General features: G+C 40.6%; 1 protein-coding gene across 1 annotated transcript; it reads left to right on the top strand.

Annotated features, from left to right (window-relative positions):
• Positions 1–20,426: 20,426 nt before the first annotated feature.
• sstr1a (somatostatin receptor 1a) lies at positions 20,427–22,098 on the top strand. Its single transcript, XM_088925121.1, has one exon. It carries the CDS (start codon positions 20,656–20,658, stop codon positions 21,757–21,759), a length of 1,104 nt encoding a protein of 367 aa, XP_088781247.1. The 5' UTR covers positions 20,427–20,655; the 3' UTR covers positions 21,760–22,098.
• Positions 22,099–22,735: the final 637 nt, after the last annotated feature.

Here is a 22,735-nt window from a genome sequence, read left to right on the forward strand (position 1 = left end):
CTGCTGTGGACACACAGAAACCAGTACGTCCAGAATATTTGCAGAGCAAACACACTGGACATCTTAACACATTTACATGGATTAATGCAAACAGTACAGTAGACGCTGATTGAGCTATGTGCTGGTGTTTCTTCTTTATGACTTATTTTATACTGCAACGTACCAGCTTCATTGAGCACACTGCAAATCTCATTATGTTCAGGCAATACAGTTAGAGAAACAACGAGAAATCTAAATAATGCCGTGAGCTACCGTTCTGGGGAGCACGATTACGTAGGCCGTTTCCCCAGTATGCACCCTTGCTCAGGAGCGCCCCCTATGCGCCCTGGTACGGAATCGCGCCCAGTGCCCAGCGGACAGGTGACGTTTCGTCCTCTAGCCTATCAAAGCGGAGAGGAGTTCCCATGGCCGTGTAAAATATTCACGCGTTAGTAACACGTTGTAGTTTTAAAACTCATATTCAAATGTAAAAACAAATTTTCATTGGGCCACTTCAAATTCATACTGTATGTATTCTAGGTACGGCTTTTATTTCGTCGTCCCCGTTTAGACTGGCGAATACTCGTTTAACTGCGGTGCGATTTTGCGCACGGATGATTCAACACGACGTGTATTTCACAGTACAGAGCTTTGAGGCATTGTCAAATTTACCGTAATTTAGTTTATTCTGAACGTGAACTAACGCGTTACGTGCTTCCTACTGTAATGGTTGTACTGGTGTAGCGTGGGCAGATTCGCCACAACTAGTGCCCTTCCCCTGCGTTGTTGGGGAATTGAGCAAGTGACCCAGACCAGCAGGAGAGCGCTATAAATAACAGTACAGCCCATATGAGATAGACTCGGTTTGTCTGACAGGGGTCGACCCAAAGAACCACACACAAATAAACGAAATTTATAGAACGAATATTCCGCATGGAACAAAACTTACTTTAAAAACAAACAAATTATCACTCCCGTCTCGGATGATTACAACTCCCACTTCACAATCTTATTTTAAACAAAAATACTAAATGATAACGGATATATGCAACAAACAAAAAAAAAACCCCAGCGCACAAGAAACACGGCGAACTCACGAGCAGAGCGCTCCCAGGCGGGACAGAGAAAGAGCGGCAGGAAACGGGCTCTTTTAACAACTTTTCCGCACGTACCACTAATTTGGCGGCATGTCCAGTTTCTGCTGTGGGCTAAATAATAAAAAAAACCTATTTTTTCACTACTAATGATATTAAAATTAACACCCAACCCCAAAGTTAACGTATGGTACACTAATTAATATAAATTATATTTCCTTCCCACCCCCACCGGGAAACCTACAGTGGTACCGTTCCCGCCCTGCAAGGGATGTCTTTTTGCACAACGAACTACTTACAAAACCTCCAGTAATTCAGTAGAAGGCCACGACTTTACTCTGTTACACTAGGGCAGACAATATGAAATGTATTTTGTTGTACAAAGTTTTGAACAATGACTGGTTTTGCTCCATTTTTCTTGATTTACTTTGCTGTTCAACTTGAATGAATACGGTGCGTCACTCCTTCTGTGCAAGGATGGATGTGATGAAAATCAATTCAGTTCAGTTCAGTCCAGTACCTGCCGACATGTACTCAGCCACTGAAAAAGCAGCATAATGAACAAAAAGCATTTTGCCCCTGAGCTGTGTAACAAAAGAGTAATGATACACCTCAGATACTCGAGCACTTGAAGTCCACATTTGCGCTATGTCACAGAAGTGAGTACGAGTTACTTGGAGTACGAGTTTAGGGTTTAGCGTGACAATTGGGACACGGCCTTAGACGATGTACATTATAGAGTCCTGACCTTCATTAACTTCCAGTTAAATACATTAACACTGCTCTTTTAAAATTCATCCCCTACCCTCTTTTTGTTAATAGACATAAAAAGCACTTTTTTATCCTTGAAGTATTTGACATCTACATAAAACATGCAGCATTTAGACAGCATTCTTGAGATACATGAAAAGATGCAAATCATTTCTACTGCATTGATCAGACAAAACTTAAGAAGTATGTTTTTTTATAACCCTTCACTTGAAGCTGATGTGAACAATGGTCTGAAGTCTTATTTCTGTGATGCAAGCATTTTATAGAGATGCAAGGTTAAGTGGCTTTTGGATCTCAAATCTAATACAATTCTGTGAAAGGCTACCAAGTGGTGATTATACAGCATCACATGAAAATTGCCCATTTGCTACTGAACAAAAATAGTGTATTTACAAACTGGCATGGAGATTGCTACATCCTCCTGTTTTGCAGAATTCACATTTGCAATAGCTCATAACAGAAATGTCTTTGTAATGCACATTAGAATATAAAATATAAAAACAACTTAGAGGCTAAGTAAGCACACAGAATGCAAGCTTATGCCTTGTGATAACGTTCTATTTCTGTCTCAAAGACCTTCTTTAATTATCACATTTCCTTCACAATATTTTTAACTGCTTGGATGAGCATGAAAAACCTTGGGTGTGAAGAGCTTTGACATGTGGCATACGGAGCGTCTCCTACAGACTGCTGGTTTGTTTCCAGAAGTGAGAAACAGTTCGACTTTGTCTTCTCGGTTCTGCAATGGAATGGGATCAAGATTTCTAGGGCTGACATTTGTCATCATTTCATTTGCATGCTGGCAGACACAGAAGAGGTCTGATGAAAACAGACGTTTTCTAATCACACGCTTTTGAAGCATCTATAATCAACAAAATGCGCTACATGAGCTGAATGGCCTCCCCCTATTTGCACCCTTTCTAATGTTCTTATGACTTTAATTACTTTTTTGATTTATCCATTTAATTTTTGTTCTCTTTGAATATTTATGACTCCTGCCACAGAGTTTTGGACATCGTGAAAATAACAAAATGGGTCATAAATGCACACTTTGCCTTTTGTGTCACCAGTATGTTGGCAGGTGGACTACGTTAGCCCACTCTCACTGGCTGTCTGGGGTGTTCATATGCAGCTACTGTAGTTCTAACTGGATTGGCAAACAGTCAATGAAGGGCCTGGATCTGGAAGACCACAAGTCTTGAGCATGACAGTTTGGGCAGGTGTGTCTGGTTGGTACAAAACTCCACTTGTAGGGAGTGATGGCTGCCTGACTCCACAGGCCTGGGACCTCACCTGGTGCCCTTCCTGCAGGCTCGTCCTGATGTGACCACATTCTGTCAGGACAGTGGACATCCTCATGCTGCACCTTTTTCAGCTTTCTTGCAAGATGAGAATGTGACAGTTAATCATTGGATACCCGGATCTGCTTGAAGCCACCTGGAAAGGGACAGTGTAGATTAGCCGATCATCTTTAAGGCACTGTACAAGCCTGTGGGAGATGGGAGGAAACCAGTATGCTCAGCCACATCACAGAAAGATGAGGCGAACACGAAACCTCCACCCAGACAGATGCCCCAACCCTAAATTGAGCCAAGAGCCTGAGAGCTGATTGACAGCAGAGTGAACAATCATGTCTCCAGGCTATCTCTTAACTTAAAGAATCTTAGGAACCAATTCATAAATATATGAATAACACATAACAAGAAAGCCATATTGCATAGCACCTATAAAATGCCCTTTTTTATGCTTTAAGGCATTTTGTCAATTTTTACTTCTATGCGTCTGCCTGTGGAGCAGCTGTATGCAGACTCAGGGCCTGACCACCCCACAAACTGCAGCACGAACCTAGAAAACAAGTTAATCATCTAATTCCTTTTCTACTGAGCTGCTTTGCTTTCAATATCTGATTATAATGAAAGGTTGATCAGTCCTCATTTCCATGGTTGCTACATATTGTATATTACTAAATAGCTCCCACAAGCTAGTTAAAATAGTTAAACAGTTCATGGAAGACAAATTATCAGCACCACGTAAAACAGCTGTTTTTAGTTAAAGCTACAAGATAGAACAGTGAAGAAGTCACAAACGGTAATGCTATTAAAAGCTTTTTTATCTAAAAGCATAATAACACCTGCTCAACTTGCAAAACAGAAATTAGCAGCCCACACACAGTGAATATTATACATTAGCAGCTCAAGTCAAAATAAAAAAAAAATATTGTCCTAGACTATCAAGAACATAGACGCTTGAACATGTGTATGAAGTATGACATTTGTATGTCAGGAAGAATGATTATAATTTCATATGGAAGAGAAAATACATTAAAAATGTGTGTATATCCATTGCATAATATGTACATGTATCTGCATGAAGCCTCACTCCATTATCTCCAATTATTGAAAAGAAGACAAACTGTCAGACCACATTTACTACATGTAAAAAGCACAACTGAGCACAATTATTCTCCTGTTGCTGTTCTATGTGTGTACAACTAGAGCATACTCTCGGTGCTGACACTTAGCACAGGCTAGGAGCAGCAGACAAGAAGAAGAGTGCTGTTGAGAAAGAGGTGGAGTGAAATGTGTGCAGGAATTAGTCTAATGAGGCTCCATTTCAAGCCAAGGCTCTGTCAGCTGAGTGGCACAGTGCCCAGGCTGCAGAGTGAGCTCACTGACAATTACCCGTCAGATTCAAACCACAGGAGAAGGCAAAGAAAATCCAATCGACTTTCCATTCAGGACTCCGGTAATTATGGATTTTACAGTGGTGTCAAGCCTGAGCTGAAGAGCGAAGAATCCTGTTTTCCAGGATTGCAAGATCAGTCCTGTAATGAGGAGGGCACTGAGCTACTGAATATCCACAGTCTGACTGTGGATTCTTATCTGTTACTGGTGGGGGGGTGTCGGCCCAGTTCCACCACTGACAGCTGTGTCTGTCCTCCAGCTGGAACAAGCTATGCTCTCGTTTTTCATTACGAGCAAGTGTCTCAGAGTGTATTTGTCTGTTATCTTCTCCACTCCCAAGTTGAGTTTTGTTGTGGTTTTGTTTAAGTCGGGTAGAATAGAGAGTGTCTGTATGTATTTAGAAGGATCTCAGCTGGGCAACAGCTGAAAACGACTCATTTTTATTAAAATCATTTTAAATGATATTAATATCGTTAATTCTTTATATGGAAAATTCCCCCTTGTGTCCACAACGCCTCCCTGCCTGGACCAGATTTGACAGGTGTTATCTACTGACAAGCGCAAATACATTTTCATTACACCAGCCATAAAAAAACAAAGTCTGCACAGAAGCAAATAGCTGTAGTCACATACTGTAGAAGGGCACAGCTCTATATTTAGACTTGCTTAGCCTCGCTGATTCAATAGCATTTTTTCCTGCATTCTTCCACTGCAGGTATAAATCAAGCAATTAATTTCCCCATGGAAACAATAACTTCCAGACAAAGGGGTAATGAAAGGGTTGCTAAAAGATACATTAAGTTTTCACAGTTTAGAAAAATAGAACACAAAGTACAGTAATAGAAAGATTATCTCCCATGTACTGTAGGCAGTTCAATGATGAACGTGTGGTCATCTTACAGCTACCCAGACTGTTTCAGAGGTGGACAGGTCTGAGGACAGACAGGTTGGGTGTGAAGGGGTGGCAGAGACATCAAGGAGACACTTTTTGCATTTGGTTAAGGCAGAGCAGCAGCTTATGGAAGCTTCCTCTTTGCGCAATTGCACTGTTTTACCCACTGACTTTGTCTTTGTTTCTTACAGTCATTATTACAGTTTACACCAACACCTTCCTGCACTGTGCTGCACTGTGATTCACTGTGCTTTACTGGGTTTTTTCTTGGTATACCATGATGAATATTTAGCAAGGGAGTATGACGAATACTTAAAAATTATAGTTCAAGAAATGAAACACTTTGATGTTACTTTAGCTTAAACTTTATATTTAGTGCTTTCATTTGACCGAATACTGAAATAATGGTTAAATACTTGAGTTTTAAAACTAAGACTTCTGGGAGTGCAGTTCCAAGAGATCAAACTGGCTTTGAAAACTTTACAGTTTTGGTGCTTCACATTGAATACATTCTATGCAAACAAAATGTAAAAAGTTGAAATGCAGGGTGTAAAATGGAATCTGAAGATTCTGCACAACACAGCAACACAAGACATTAAAGTTTTTAATCTCTGTCAGCACTTGACAGGACTGTGGTTATAAAGTAGTTCTGTCCCCTGGTATTTCTCCTAGCAGAAGTATCTAAAGGACTTCTAGAATAAAACCCTGAAGCTACAGGGCCTATGCCTTTATGAAGAAACAGATTTGTCCTATGGATCTCGTGAGTGTATATCTGTGCATCTGCATGAGTTATTTAAGTCTTGGGGACTGTATCTAGGCAATTACATTACATTACATTTAGGAGGGGCTCTTAACATATACTATATCATAGAGACAGAGAATTTTCTCTTTTCGTTATCAGGGGTCTTTTGACCTTTAAATAAAATGAGATGTACTGAACACTCAGACATTACCTTTATTCCTGATTTTGAGGGATTGTGATCTACTGAGAACAGTGTTATAATCACAACTCAGTACACACAGAATTAACAAAACCTGCAACTCTTATTCTCTTGTCATATTCAGCTATTCAATATTCAGCTCGAATATTCATATTCATGCTCTACTTCATTTCTTTAAAGCATAGTACAGCATAATACAATGGAACAAAGACATTATTTTTATACATCCAGTATTAAAAACACATTTTGATTAATAAGCCATGACTCATTACTATGATATTGCTCCTTAATTAGAGTGCATTAATACAACATGGTTTGAGTCACAAACCAAAGCCCTCATTCTAATCCTAAGAATTAATATTAGAATTTTTGTCTACCTTTTGTGACCAGAAACCCTCATAAAGCAGTGTTCAATTTGCGAATCATACAGGCTCATAATAAGACTTCTAAAGTTATTTGTTTCCATCGTACTGACAACAGAGTGTTTGATGTACACTTCTCAGAAGGCTACAATGGAACCCTCTTGCAACAGTGAGTGGGTCTCTCCACTGTCAGCACTATAGCTGACAATGTGGACAAACAGAGTACTTGAGCTTCATTATACAAAAAGGAGGAGTTTCTTTCCAAAACATTAGAATTGAAGTTGTAAAAACAGTCTGGGTGTGTGTGTGCGTGTGTGTGTGTGAATGAGTGTGTGTGCATGAGTGAGTGTGTGTATGTGTGTGCATTCGTGTGTGTATAAATAAGTGTGTGTGTGCATACATGAGTGTAAATGAGTGAGTGTGTGTGAGTGAGTGTGAGAGTGTGTAAGTGTGTGTGTGCATGCGTGAGTGTGTGTGTGTAAGTGTGTAAGTGTGTGTGTATGCGTGAGTGTGTGTGTGTAAGTGAGTGTGTGCATGTGTGAGTGTGTATGAGTGTGTGTGCATGAGTGAGTGTGTGTATGTGTGTGCATTCGTGTGTGTATAAATAATTGTGTGTGTGCATACATGAGTGTAAATGAGTGAGTGTGTGTGAGTGAGTGTGAGAGTGTGTAAGTGTGTGTGTGCATGCGTGAGTGTGAGTGAGAGTGTGTGTGTGTAAGTGTGTAAGTGTGTGTATGCGTGAGTGTGAGTGTGTGTAAGTGTGTGTGCGCATGTGTGAGTGTGAGTGAGTGTGTGTAAGTGTGTGTGAGTGTGTGTGAGTGAGTGTGCATGCGTGAGTGTGTGTGAGCGAGTGTAAGTGAGTGTGTGTAAGTGTGTGTGAGTGTGTGTGAGTGAGTGTGCATGTGTGAGTGTGTGTGTGTGTGAGTGAGTGTAAGTGAGAGTGTGTGAGAGTAAGTGTGCATGTGTGAGTGTGTGTGAGTGAGTGTAAGTGAGAGTGTGTGTGTGAGTGAGCGAGTGTGAGTGAGTGTGCATGGGTGAGTGTGTGTGAGTGAGTGTAAGTGTGAGTGTGTGTGAGTGAGCGAGTGTGAGTGAGTGTGCATGCGTGGGTGTGTGTGAGTGAGTGTGTGTGAGCGAGTGAGTGAGTGTGTGCACGTGCCTGTTGTCTCCTCTAGGGAACCGCACCACCTTGCCTTGGGGCTGGGCTGCAGGCTCTTTCAGATCATGGATGGATAAGAGCACAGGATTCCAGCGGTTACCTGTGGAAGCCACAGGCTGACTGCAGTGTTTTTTCTCTTTACTTTCACTTTCCATGTACACTTGTGATATGTGGGTTGGAGGAGTGTGCAAGAATAGAGCCTCTCAGGTAATATGATCATGAAGCCTATCTCTCTGTTTATCAACTCTGTTTATAGTCTATTAGCCTGGCAGGCTATTTTCCGGTGTGTCACTTGCCAGCAGTGCTGGTTCTTGTCCCTGTGTTAGGACACGGCCCATTCCATCACATTTTCATTGCTTGTCCAACCTGGCATATAGACAAACCGTCAAACCTTATTCAGCGATCTGTGACGGAAGCAACGAAAATCTGTCCAGCTAACATTCAAAGTAATTAAAGCTCAGGATATTAAACAGTACTCACAGCACTGTAGCAGTTTAGAATGTATTCATGAAGTAAGTGATATGTCTTGCAGCAGGTCTGGTTAATGACTAAAACGTGCATATATAGTACAAGCCACCGCACTACCTCCCAGCTAGGAGCTCTGCTATAACACAATGGTATACAAACCACATGGTTGCAATGAATATTCCAAAACATTGCACTGATCTTTTACAGAAGAGTGCAACACTATTACTATTTAAATCTCTTTTGTTGTCATATCAGCTGTGTTTTGACATTTTCAGAGAGCACCTCCTGGGTCAATGGGACTCCTGTTACCTGCGATTTCACGGAACATAATACTACTGCAGGAACAAAAACTAATCAAACACGGGCGACTGGGCACAGAAACAGAGAGAACACAAAGACTGCTACAAGAATGAAGACTAGCATGTGGAAACGTTGAACCGTTAACATGCTGAAACGATAATCACACACAATGTTTTTTCCTGCTCTGTGCACTGTACCCTAAGTATGCACTGTATATCCTTGCTTGTTTGTTGTCAGGCTCCAAGCAATCAAGAGAAGAGATTTTTCTTCATTCTGGGCTCCAATGCACAGTAGTTCTTGCAGTCACATAAATCTTTCCAGGAGCTGTCTGTACACCAGCAGTAGAAAGGTTGGCTTGATTGTCTTCGCCTTTTTGTCCTTTTTTATTACAGATATCGTTGACATTATTTATGACTGCACAACATAATGCTAATGTCAATTTATACTTCTTTACCATGTGAATTTACTTTGTAGTTTATACATATGGTTTGGTGAATGGATGTACATCTACTATGAAATATATCTTAATATACAGTATATGGTGCCTTGCAAAAGTATTCACCATCTTCCAATTATGTTCCCATTTGTTGAATTAAAATTAAAAATTACAAATGCAATTTTTAGTTTTTCTTTCTTCTTATAGTTTTGTGTACATTTAACTATCTTCACTTGTAAAAGTTATTAGTTTGAGCATTCAGGGCTTGATTAAAAATATTCTTGTCTATACACGGTCTCAATATCATTTGTCATTCAACAAAATAGGAAGGGAGGTAACACGTTTGCAAGACTTTGTGTATGAAGCCGAATGAGCTGTGAATAATAAATCATGCTCTTCATGCTTCAGTTAAATAAGTACAGTATATACAGCATTGGATTGTCAGACATTTTTATAACGAGATTAATCAACACGTAATTGTCTTTAATTTTAAGGAAATAAAAAATGCTTGCAAATGCTGCTCATACACAGTTAATTCTTCAATATTCAGAAGATTGCACTCATATTCAAAGCATATAACAACATTGTTCTTTTAGGAAGAGGATTTTGTAGCAGAAACACCTGACTGGTATAGCTTTTCATACTGTTTACTTGAGCTTTTACTTTCAGCCTTTGCAAGACTTCAGATAGAAGAGGGCACCATAACCCATGCAATTATTGTTTATAATATGATTTCAGCATTCCTGTGTCTCTTGCAACTTTGCTAACTCAGGAGTGAATGTTTAACTGATCAAAAATAACACTAATGTGGATTTGTCCAGAGACCACAGGATCCCTGAGGCTCTCTTTTGGGATACCAGTTGGGGGGAGGAGGAGCTGATAAAGTTTAGGGAAAGTTCATATAACGTTGTGCAGTGGAAGAAAATTTTACTTTGCGATTTTACACCTGCTTTGAAAAAAGCTGAATATAAATTTAAAAAATGTATATATCAATATATACATATAAATAAATATATATGCCAAAACATCACTTAAACAAACAAGTCATATATTAAGGCATAGAAAGAGGTATAGTGCAAGTCAGAATAATTATATTGGACATCAATACTTCTTGATAACTGAACTAGTTAGAAAGCAAAACAATTTGATTGAAGTCAATGCCTCAGTGTAAAAGACTCCTCATTTCAGCCTAATTAAAGAACAACTCTGTGGACAAGGTAAGTGATTTGAAGTCCTAAAAACATTTTTGTAGATGCATGTGGCTGGGTGCCCATTTTCTCCGGCTTTAATAATGTTCACGGCATTCCCTGCAGCTTTCTTGTCTAGAGAAGGAAAGACATCTCAAGGGGCACCAGGTGCACATTTTCACACCTGTGGACTCAATTAGTTTTAAAATTAGAGTTTGAGTGCAGGCAACCATGTCTTGACAGAAAGCATTTTGTGTGGTTAAGTATCTAGAAAATAGTTCTGTTATTAGTGATTAACTCCCACTCCCACGTACAATATAAACTTAAAAGGACACTTCTTCACTTCATCATGAAGTTCAGTTTCTGCAGCATTCATATGATACTATTCTTAGCTTGTCTTAGCAACAGAAATGCTACTTCCATAAATGCGAGTAGCAGATATGTACTTGAGAAGTCACCACATCTGTAGAGAAGAGTGAAGAAAAATGTTAATGCATGACTGGAAAGTAAGATTTTCAAGTCTGGCAAGAAAAAAAATAAAATACCTAAAGTACATGAGGGTTTGAGGTTTGAGGAAAAGTAATGAATTTTTAATTATTCTGTACATCAAAACTGGCACAGTAATGCCACTGTGACTGTATATTTCTGGATGTTAAATCATTAATCATTAATCAGGCTTCCTGATGTATTATAAAAATCCACAAAATAATCCAAGAATATGTGAGATTTCTTAGAGGGTTGTCTATACATTTAAAGAAAGCATGGAGATTTTACCTATGTACTGGATTTAGCAATAGACTGGTTATTCTAAAATGGAAAGTTTACCTGATTTTAGACATTCAGTTTTTTCCCATGAATTGTATGTGTTTCAGGAAGGTTAAAAAATGAAACATGTACAGTAAATAGGGTTTTGTTACCCCAAAATAAATGAGGAAAATAAACTTGAAGTAATATAAAGCTTTTTAGATAGGATTTCAATGTAGCTTTATTTCATGAATCCAAATTAGATTTATGCTTTATTTACTAGACCTTTAGCACAAATACTTAATTAAACTCACATCCTGACAACAGACGCTTTTCAGATATAAACATCTTCTCCCTTTTGTACAGCTACAGACAGGATTACAGGAGGAACAAAGGATGCAGGCATACATGAAAGGGGATGAAGAGAATGTGCTAAAAATACACAATTGAGCAAATAAATCTCAGTGTCTTGCAACAATGATGACTTTATTCCTACAGAATATCAGCCATAGTGCGATACAGCCAGGACATCACTTATAAAGATAATACACTCTTTAACTTCAAGCAACAGAAATAGGGAAGTCTAGATAAACAACATGTAAATTTTGGATTAGGAAAGCATTTTGCACATGTAAAGGTTAGAGCACTGTAGGTACCAGTCTGCCAATGTTTATACTGTACTCAACTACACAACCACCACTATTGGCTCATTGCTATATTCCCCTCAGGCACAAGATTAAATATATATTTGCTTGATCAGTTCTCTTCACTGAGGTGTCCTGATCAAAAGGAAATGAACATCGAGGACTAGATTTGGTAATTGATGGACGTTATGAGATAATGGATGCATAAATGGACACTTCAAAAGCTTTTGAGTATGTTGCCGTCAAATTGAGTCAAATTAGCTATCTTGTGCTATTGCGACAACAAAGAAAAAGACGACTAATGAAACATAATTATCATAAAGCAGGGAATAATCCTGCATAACAATCATTACATGAGTCTAATGCATATAGAATTCCTGACAGTTGGCTTTATAAGGCACTGTTTTAATCATTGTCTAACAGTAAAGAATTAGCCTTCGTTATGCCTTGACCTAAGAATTTCACAGGTGCTTAGATAATAGATTCTGACCTTGTTTATATATTGTAATTGCTATGATGGTGACAATGTCAGGTAAAATAGAAGGTGACAAAGATGCTTAGTATATAGACTCCTGTATTGATCAATAATAATAACACCAACACAAGGGGAGAATTAAGACTTCCTTAGATAGCAGCTTGAGCCTTTCCTACATTTTATGAGCTTAAGCAACATAGATATTTATCAATCTGTGCGGAGGTGACACTTTCAGATGTAAGAGAATTTATTGTCAAGTTTCTAAAGCTAGTGAAATGCTACATCTTTGTTCAGGCTCTAATTGAATATCTTTTTTTATGTTGGTGCGTATTAAGCTCGGCTGGAATGAACAGTAATATAGACACAGAGTGTGTGAAGGCATGAATGCATTGCAAATGCAAAATGAATCTATTGTTGTAATGCCAAAGCAACCGACTCTCCAGGAAGAGATTAAAGGTTTAGACACATGAAATGGGTAGTCTTTTTTATTGAACCAGATATGGCTTACAATGATGTCTGGGATCCATTCACTCAGCAGTGCATTTACTGGAGCAAAGTATCTTCCTGTTTCCAGAAAGAACACACAAAAAATGGTATCCAGTAGACGTGACTGTTAGCTCTTTCATTTTCATGTCAGAAAAAGCAAGCACATCTGCAAATGGAGACAGGAATTGTGTTGGATAGCCCCCTTCACAAGATAAGCAACCTCAGTGTTCAGTATCCTAGAAGAGCTGTTGACAGCCCATGAAAAATGAATTTCTACTAAAATGAAACAGACCGTATTAATCAAATTCAAGAGGAAAGACCGCAGTTTCAAAATGTAAAACAATCTTTTATTTGAATTGCTCGCACTTCATCTCAATTATAGCAGATGGTCTTTAAAACCTGCAGAACACACTTATTCTTACTGGTATTCTGTAATGATATACAGTCAATGATTCTAAAAGAGGCACCTCAGAGGGAAAGGGTAGTAAAAGAGCAGTTTGCAGAATCTGTAAATCCAAAGATATGAATTCTGCAAGAGCTAAATGAGGTCAATTCAGTACCTGTGGGTTTCTTCACATGATCATCACACACATCTACAGTTAAAACACTGTCAGACAAGAGGAGGCCATTCTGGTCAGCTAGCATGTTTGGTTTTTAGCAGCTAAGTGGTCAGGCATCAAAAGCATCTTGGCTTCAACAGCATGGCTGAGTAATCCTTTCCAACCGCAACACTTTAACATCAGTTCTTGCATTCGTACTCCAAAACATGGACAAACCAACAACGAATCAAAGTAAGATTTATTGTCAGCACAATGTTTTCGACAGGGCATGGCCTTATTCCGCCTGAACTGACAGGACGTTTGACAATCAGAGTCAAACAGTAGTTCACACTTCCTTCAGTATGGTTCAATTTCCTTGTGATGTTGCCATTTGTTTTGAGCAGTGTTTGGAGTTGCCTTAACCATAACAAGCAATTCTGCATCATTAAGAAGCAATAGGGATTTACTTTGTGTTGTCTACCGCTGCCTTCGAGTCTTTCTGCCAGAGCTTGACTACATGCTACATAACTGTCTATAACCAGGCTGACTCTCCATGCAGCCATCAGCGAAGTACAGTAGCTACCAATGTTCTACAGCAAATGGGTTCGCAGCAAATGTTATTATTTTTTAAAGCTTTTTTTTTTACTGAGATCTGATAAACTGCTATACACCATAATGTATCACAGAAAGACAATTCCCTGATTTCAGCTACTTCTCAGGTTGACAGAGATAAGCAAAGCACTCTGTGTAACTCCTGCTCCTCCAAGGGTGAGGAGACTGTGTATTATCACACAGGACAGTTCCTCCAATACCACAACCATTGTTCTTCATGTTTGCTTGAAGTTCTACAAATGAACAGACAATTATTCTTCTTCCCCTCTCTTCCACATACCATACATTTCAAAATTTTCATTTGGCAGAAATGTTTACCATCAGGTTTTATTGTTCATCACAAAGAAATCTCCACTGTTTTTTAGTATTTTACTCCACAATGACGAATGCTCAAGTAAAAACATTTTGTTTCTTACAGAAACAAAAAAAAACTAATTATGAATAAAATGAAAGAATATCCTACCTTTCCATTCGCACAGGAAAAATAAAACAATCCTGAGTGTGTCCTTAGTTTAATGATGACCTAATTGCTACAATAAGATTGTACCAGAGCTCATGGATGTTACCACACCACTGGGTTAAAGAACAAAGCCTGCAATTTATAGTATTTAAGATTTCCACGGGAAAGTATGACGTACTGTATTTTCTGTGGTACAGTAAATAGGAGCATTATCCATTAATTTAATCAAAATCAAATCCAAAATAGACTGTTAAACATAAATCTGAGCAATAAGGTTTTATAAAATACAATTATTTTAATTTTTGATAATGCTTTGTGATGGTTTTATGGATGAACTAGTCAACTAAACATTCAACAGCTATATTACCCTGCAACTCACAGCTGGCAGCCCACTGAAGCTCTGCAGGTGTGAGCCTGGTCAGCACCTGGATGGGAGACCTCCTGGGAGAAACGAAGGTTGTTGCTGGAAAAGGTGTAAGTGGGGCCAGCAGGGGGCGCTCACCTTGTGGTCATTGTGGGTCCCACACTAATGGGGACACTAAACTGTAAAAAGGCGCTGTCCTTTGGATGAGATGTAAAACCGAGGTCCTGTGGTTATTAAAAATCCCAGAGTCTTTCTCAAAAAGAGTAGAGGTGTTACCCTGGAGTCCTGGCCAAATTTCCCATTGGCCTTTACCAATCATGGGCTCCTAATAATCCCCATCTTTGAACTGGCTTCATCACTCTGCTCTCCTCCCCACTGAGAGCTGGTGTGTGGGGAGAGTACTGGTGCACTTTGGCTGCCATTGCATTATCCAGCGTCCAGAAAAGCACTATATAAATGTAAGGAATTACTATTATTATTATTATTATTATTATTATTATTATAACTAAACGAAAATGTATTCTAAAATATTTCCTAAAGTTCCTAAAGTCCATTGCCACCACTAGAGGGCACTAAATCGTCATCCAGAGTTGACTTTAAATGCTAAGTGCAATTTTATTTTTAAAAGTCAGTGTTCACGTTGTTTCATCATTTCCTCCATCCCTATCACTTAGCTATAAAATGTTTTAAAATACCCCCAAAAAAGAATCTAGTGAAAAAATTGTTTTGGCGGGAGTAGTGTTTAACAATTTCACAGAGAGTGAGTTTGCATGCTGTAGCAATTGCCGTAGTGCTGTTCTTTGCTCAAGACAATTGGCTGCGATTGGAAGATGAGATTTCTTGTTTCCTGAATCACGTGTACAAGACGCACTGTTTTACACAAAGGTTTGTCTAGAGTCATAGGGATTACTAGGAACTAGTTCAATTAAAGTGCTGGTATGAGCAAGAAGCACACAGCTTGTTGTCTTTCACTCTTGCCCTATTATTATTATTATTATTATTATTATTATCATCCTAGAGTCGAGCTGAAAAGTGACAATTATAAACAGTTTTCAAGGTTAACCAGCTCCTTCATAAAAGGACAAGTTATAACATTTTGAAATCGTAGATATACAATAGCTTATCATGAAGTCACAGATCATGCCTGAGCTCTGCTCTCATTGCCTACGCCAGCCACATCCAGTAACCATGGTATCCCAGGTGAATTTCAAACACACCCCTAACCTTCCTTCAGTGTTTATCTCCTGCTGAACCACTATAGAGGAAAAAGTAACTCTTGCTGCAAACATTACAGGACTTGAGGTACAATAAAAATCATGTGCCCTTTCCATCTGGCTGTGAAAATCAATGTGTTGTTGCCAAAGTGAAGTTGCTGACAGTCTGAAAAGGCTTTCCTGTCATAAGCACTGAAAGCTTTGTTAGTAAAATAAACACAACTGCCCATTTACAGTACAAACATGGAAATCAAGTTTGCTGTGAAAGATTTTTTGCAAACACGGTGAAGGCGTTAAAGACACTATATGTAGTATTATCTTATTATCATAGCTAGAGGTGCTCTATAACAGTATTAAAGCTTTTCAGTAAAATGCAGTGTATTACAAGACATTTACCTTCATATGACATCTAGTCAATGCAAGATTTTACCTAAAGTAAAAAGGTCTCGGTCAATTCAGTGTGGGGTGTACTGGGGGTCTGACTGTTTATCTGTGGAGGCACCTTAAAGATCTGATAAGAAGCAATAAAACAAAAGTATTAAGTGACTTACTGGCATAGCTGACATGCATTGATAGGGAGAAGATAAAACTCGGCTTTCCAAACTGTTCAAAAAGGTGGTCAAAGGCTTTTCAAGAAAAGGAAATCCCACAAATCATCAAATTCACACATTCTTGGTTTATATTATCACAATTTAAAAATAAACTAAAATATCTTATCTCCTTTACTGTATAAATGAAAGTTCTTCATTGACGTTTGAACAACAGACAGGCCTATATCACCCAGCTGTTTTAAATCACAGTCATGGACTGGCAGGAAATGTGTATCTGCATCTACAAAAAAGAGGAGTGAAAAAATGCTGCTTGTTTCACATTCGCCTCACACACTATTCTTGCGTGTGTCGCATTCATTCTATAAATGGACCACACAACATGCAGAGAAGCAAAACTAAGACAGATCAAAACATAAACTACTTATATCGCACTCTCCTTCCACATTTGCTTCACATTTTTATGGCGTTCATTTTGTACATGGACCGTGCTTCAGGCAACAAGCAGGATAATGAAAACAAAAGAGAAAATATGGTGCTTGTCCTGTATTCGCCCGGCGCAGTATTTATCTATAAGTGAACCATGCTCTTTAGAATTTCAAGCCACGCCTTCTCCAATCTTTCATGTCCGTTCATTTAACTCAGCTTGTTCTTCACTGCTCTCTTCTGCTTCCATTCACTGGCCTGGGTTCCTCTCTCTTGGCCCCTACTATCCCTGATGCCATCTCCTCAGCGGCAGGTCTGCCCGGCGTCCTACCTCCGGCTCAGCCAGCAGGCATCCTACAGTTCGCTCTCTCCCCTGCGTCCAGTCCAGCCCCGGGATTCCCTCTCCTGGCCTCTGCTACTCCTGACGCAGCGCCTTGCTGTCAAGGATGTCGGAAAGGACGGACCGTGGAATGGCAGGAGAGCGATAAAGACCCTATACGTAGCGGTGAGATGGGGCTTAGCCCAGGCTCAGTGTGATCGTCGCGGTTCCGCGTGGTGTCGTGCCCCCCGCCGCCCGTTCTGTCCCGCAGCACCTGGGGCGCGAACCCGGGTCTCTAGCGTAACGCAACAGGGCACCAGCCGCATGAGCTTAAGGAGACCTCCCTCAGCCCAGGCAGCTGAGGTCCCTGCTACGCGCAGTGAGGGCGCTGACGTCACCGTATCCAAACTAGCTCCGCTACATCAGCTGTTCGGGAAATGCCGTATAGAAACCTATGCCCCCAGGCCACGGACAGGAGTGACCTGGTGCTAGGCGGGTCTCAGGACATCCGAACGTCAATGCTGAGCCAGGAGCAGAGCAGAGTCAAGAAGTAAATAGGCTACACAAGACACACCAGAAAGACATGAATAATCACAGGGAACTAGGAACAGGACAGAAGTAGAGTGCCCTCTAGGTGTACTGGGCATGACACTTGGCCCTGGGTTTGCCTGCTGTCGTACCCCGGCTCAGTCCCCAAGCATCCCCGCTTCTCATTCCTGCCTTCTGCTTTAATATAACGTCTGTATCTCCATGTTCCTTCTGACTGTTTCTGCACTGGTGGTTTCGGGGTTCACTTGTTTCCTTTGGGGCTTAGGCAGCCCTGGGTCACGCTCTTGGCCCTTGAGGTCATCTCTTTAGCCCCTGGTCTGTCCAGCGTCCTATCTCTGGCTCAGTCAGCAAGTGCCCCACAGCTTTTATTGTCTGTCTTTTCTTTCTGTCATAACTTCTGCATTTCCACCCAGTACATCTACACTCCTTCTGACTCTGTTTGTACATTCATGTTTTTGGGGTTCACTCGTTTCCCTTTTGGGGGGTCTAGCCTCCTCATCCTATGGCCAGGAGGCTACCTCTTAATTTAGTGGGTTAAGCCAAAACTTTCTGTACTTAAATACTTAAATATTTGCAAAGCTATCTGATTCTTGGACGTTGGTATACTTTGTGAACACCCCTTAAGCATCTGCCAACAACTGGAGAAACAGAACACTACAGAACGTGGGTTGAAACCAATCCTTTTGTTCGATTTTGGTTCTACAATTCACAGGTAATTTAGTTTGCAGATGATTTATAGGAATGTTGTAATTCTTCAGCTTTGCCTGTTATTGAAATGGCACAGAATGATTTTTTATTTAAATGCATAATTAAATCAATGCAGAAGGTTTTAATGCTGGAGTGCACTGATAATTGAGCAGAACACAGATGGAAATGTAAAGGCTGAAAGGACTCATTAGTTTCATGTAACACAAAATCAAAAGCGGGCATTCATTAAGTTTTATAGAATGCTAAAGCCAAGGCAAAATCAGACTGCTGTGCAATTTTTTAACATATTTATTTTAAATATTTGATGTACATTGAATAAAGAGAATCTTTGTCAAACAATTACGATGTAGCTAAGCATTGTGCCCCCGAGTTGCAGTTTAAACAAGAAGCTTTAAAATGATCCATCTGGGAAATATTTAACACTGCAGTGGGATGGTTTGAAATGAAGGGGCAGCTGAATGGCGGGGGTTAATCATTTCTAGTTATGTTAGTCCGCTCACTTGCCCAGTACTGGACTACTACAGTTACTCAGTCACTGTAGGCAGAACACATGGTGAGCAATTAGGGAGAGATTTCCATCTGCCGTCCTGCTTTGGCTCATTGGGAACTTTTGCCAAATGCGGTCTGGAGCTGAAGGCCGAGGCTGGCAGGAGACCCCCAGAGCCGTGGGATGGAATGAGCACAGCACCAGGACATGCAGGGCCATTTTCAGCCCCCTCTTCATTTCTGCATTCCATGTTACTGGAAAAGCACCCAGAGCTGCCACATGCAGGGTGGGCCAGAGCCTGACCTGGTAGACAGGGGGTGCAGGAGGAGCCTCCACCTGGGAGGCAGCACCCCCTTTTTTGCGGGGTGCTTGTAAACACACAGCAGCAGAGCCATGTGACTCCTCAGGCTCATTTGGTTGCTAGTGGTGAAGGGATGTGATACTCTTCTTGAAGGAAGCCAGAGTAACAGTTTTAACAGCATGGCTGGGTGGCTTGTTCCAGACTCCCACAAGCATGCCGTGTGAAAAAGGGCCTCCTGTGCTCGGTTTTTAATGCACTTTCCCATTTGCCTGGTGTGCTCGGATTCACATTTCAGTGCCAGTTGTGGATAACCTCAGTGGCTTGACTTTGTGCCCTTCGGTATTTTAAACAGCTTTTTCTTCTCGGTACAAAACTAAAAAGATACAGTTCTCTTTACTTGTTACCTGTCGGTCTGGGTCGTTCATTTAAACCCTGGAAATGGTATCTCTTCATTCTTGTCGGGATTGATTCCAAAGCAGCTGTGGATCTTTTGAGACTTGGTTGCCAAAAACTGCGATATTCTAAATAAGGTCATACTAGGGCATTGCAGACTTTTAATATACCATGCTTTGAACACAAAGACAACTTACAGACACCAATTAAATGTGGAAAAAATCCAAATGAACACACAAACTCCACACAGCAAGGACTCCCGCCTGATCGAGCGCAGGACCTCACAGCTGTGAAACTGTAGCGCCAGCCGCCAAGTCCGCCTACTAATGGCCATCGCTTGTGTTTGTGAAGATTTAAATCACAAAAGATGCAAGAAAAAGCTTCACCAGATTTCACAAGAACATTTTTGTACAGTACGTCTATGATCTCGAAAGATTTGTTGTTTCTGGTAGCGCATAATATTAGGATTTTCTTCAAAATACGGGAAAAAAGATGCTGACTGCTTTTAAAGCAAAAAAAAAAACATGCCGAGAAATGTCACGATTTGTGTATTATGTGATCTAAAGCGCGTGTCAGTTTCATTTTTTATTAATATTATTGCTAAAGACAGAAATGTGATGAATTTCGAATATCCTAAGCAAAACAAACGACAACTGATTTGGTTATTAAGACACCAATCGGAAGCCCTTCATAAACCAAGCACGGCAAAAATACGCATAAAAAACTTTGAGAACTGAAAAGAAAAGTGGAAGTCATCCTCTTCTGATGCATGCAAAGTGGTGTCTATTACAGGTCGCAGTGCTGTATCTGCTAGTACAGACAACGTCATTTTGCAGCTGCTGACGTTTGGGCTATTAATCATTCACCGGCAAAGGGACAACAATTAATACTCGAGTATCTAACCGAGAGGAGCTATCCTTGGTGCTGAAGCACACCCGGCAGGGCAAGAAGGGAAGGCGAGCAGGCACACCATGCAGACTCTGAACAGCCTCAGCGCGATCCGTTCAGAGCAGGAGAGCCAGAGCTTCGTCTTGACATGCTGAGCGGCGCGCTTTGAGCAGAGGCACCGCTCGGGCACTCCTCATTTCGCTTCTGGCGAACGGGACTCCACCGAAAATGCTCCCCAACAACTCCTCCAGGCACCTGAGCATAGAGGACGGCTATTATTTAATGAATTCCTCTGGCAACGAGACGCACAGCGAGTCTCACGGCAGCGCGATTCTGATCTCCTTCATCTATTCCGTGGTTTGTCTGGTCGGGCTCTGTGGAAACTCTATGGTTATTTATGTGATCCTGAGGTATGCTAAGATGAAGACGGCTACTAACATCTACATTCTTAACTTGGCGATCGCAGACGAGTTACTCATGCTGAGTGTGCCCTTTTTGGTGACTTCCTCCCTGCTTCATCACTGGCCCTTCGGCTCGCTGCTCTGCCGGCTTGTTCTCAGTGTAGATGCCATCAATATGTTTACTAGCATTTACTGCCTTACTGTCCTCAGCATTGACCGCTACATTGCGGTGGTGCACCCGATCAAAGCTGCCAGATACCGGAGACCCACTATAGCCAAGATGGTCAACTTAGGCGTTTGGATATTCTCTATAATGGTGATATTACCCATCATTATATTTTCAACAACAGCACCCAATTCTGACGGTTCTGTAGCTTGTAACATGCAGATGCCACAGCCCCAGCGTCAGTGGATGGCGGTATTTGTGATCTATACGTTTCTGATGGGATTTCTTTTCCCTGTCATTGCGATCTGCATGTGCTACATTCTCATCATAGTGAAAATGAGAGTGGTGGCTCTAAAGGCGGGCTGGCAGCAGCGCAAAAAGTCCGAAAGAAAGATCACCCTCATGGTCATGATGGTGGTGACGGTGTTCGTCATCTGCTGGATGCCCTTTTACATTGTCCAGCTGGTGAACGTCTTCGTCCAGCAGCACAACGCGACGATCAGCCAGCTCTCCGTGATACTGGGTTACGCCAACAGCTGTGCTAATCCCATCCTCTACGGATTCCTCTCGGACAATTTCAAAAGATCATTCCAAAGAATTTTGTGCCTTCGCTGGATGGACAATGCCGCGGAAGAGCCGATTGATTACTATGCCACGGCTCTGAAAAGCCGAGCGTACAGTGTTGATGACTTCCAGCCGGATAACATGGAGTCAGACAGCACCTACAGAAATGGGACTTGCACGTCGAGGACCACGACACTCTAATGAGCAGGTCTCAACATTATGAATAGTTGGCTGTTAGGGGGTGGGTCAGTTTTGGGAGGATATAGGACTGTTATAATGTCATGAACAAATCTGTCAATTTGACTACTATGTGTTTTTCTATTGCAGTTTCTTTTCCGTATATGATGTTGCTTTGGTGTCATTAAATTTTACATAAGTCGTGTGGATATGTCACTAACTTTTAAAAAGACACAAGACATCTTTTTTCTCGTTGTTGTTCCCAGAGGAGACCAGAGCTCTTGTTAAATTTGTGTTGGTCTGTTACAGTCTTGTACAATTTCTAGAGATCAATAAATTGCACATGTATCCCAGGCGTTGAAAGCTGTTGTGAATGTGAGCAGTGTTTACATTTCAGGTGAAAGAGGGATACAGCATGACATTTCAGAAAAAAAAAATACGTTTCTATACGGTTTATAAAAACACGTGCAGACGCTGGATGTTTGATCCCAGGACTGTATAATTTGAGACAGAATTCCTGAAATACTTATAAGCCGCATAATAAACGTGTTTGCTAACTTCCTTCGCAAGAGCTCAAGACGTTTATCAGACGCTGTGTAGATTTAAACTCTCCTCACATCGTTTTGCTTTGCACTAGAACATTTTTTACATTCAAATACTTCCATTTCAAGAGGAAAACGTTATAGTCAAATAGCCTGTTGTGAACGTAAACATGAGGTTCCCAAAACCTAGAGCTTTTATCCAAGAGCTTTTCTCGTCAGGCGCTGATCTCAATCAAGCAGCTATTAGCCATGAGATCTATTCGCAAATCTGCAGAAAGTCCTTGACGAAAGTATAGGAACCCTTATTTTAAAATTAGCTAATTCATTAGAACATTTTACTGCCATTTGCCTTGAGGAATATGTATTAATTTTAGAGAAGGTATCATCGACAAGTACAGTGGAACATTAGGACATATATTAGACTTGTTAAATTATAGAATTGCCCCGTTTTAGATACA

The sequence above is a fragment of the Atractosteus spatula genome, chromosome 9 (assembly GCF_055471065.1).
Source record: "Atractosteus spatula isolate fAtrSpa1 chromosome 9, fAtrSpa1.hap1, whole genome shotgun sequence".
NCBI lineage: Eukaryota > Metazoa > Chordata > Actinopteri > Semionotiformes > Lepisosteidae > Atractosteus > Atractosteus spatula.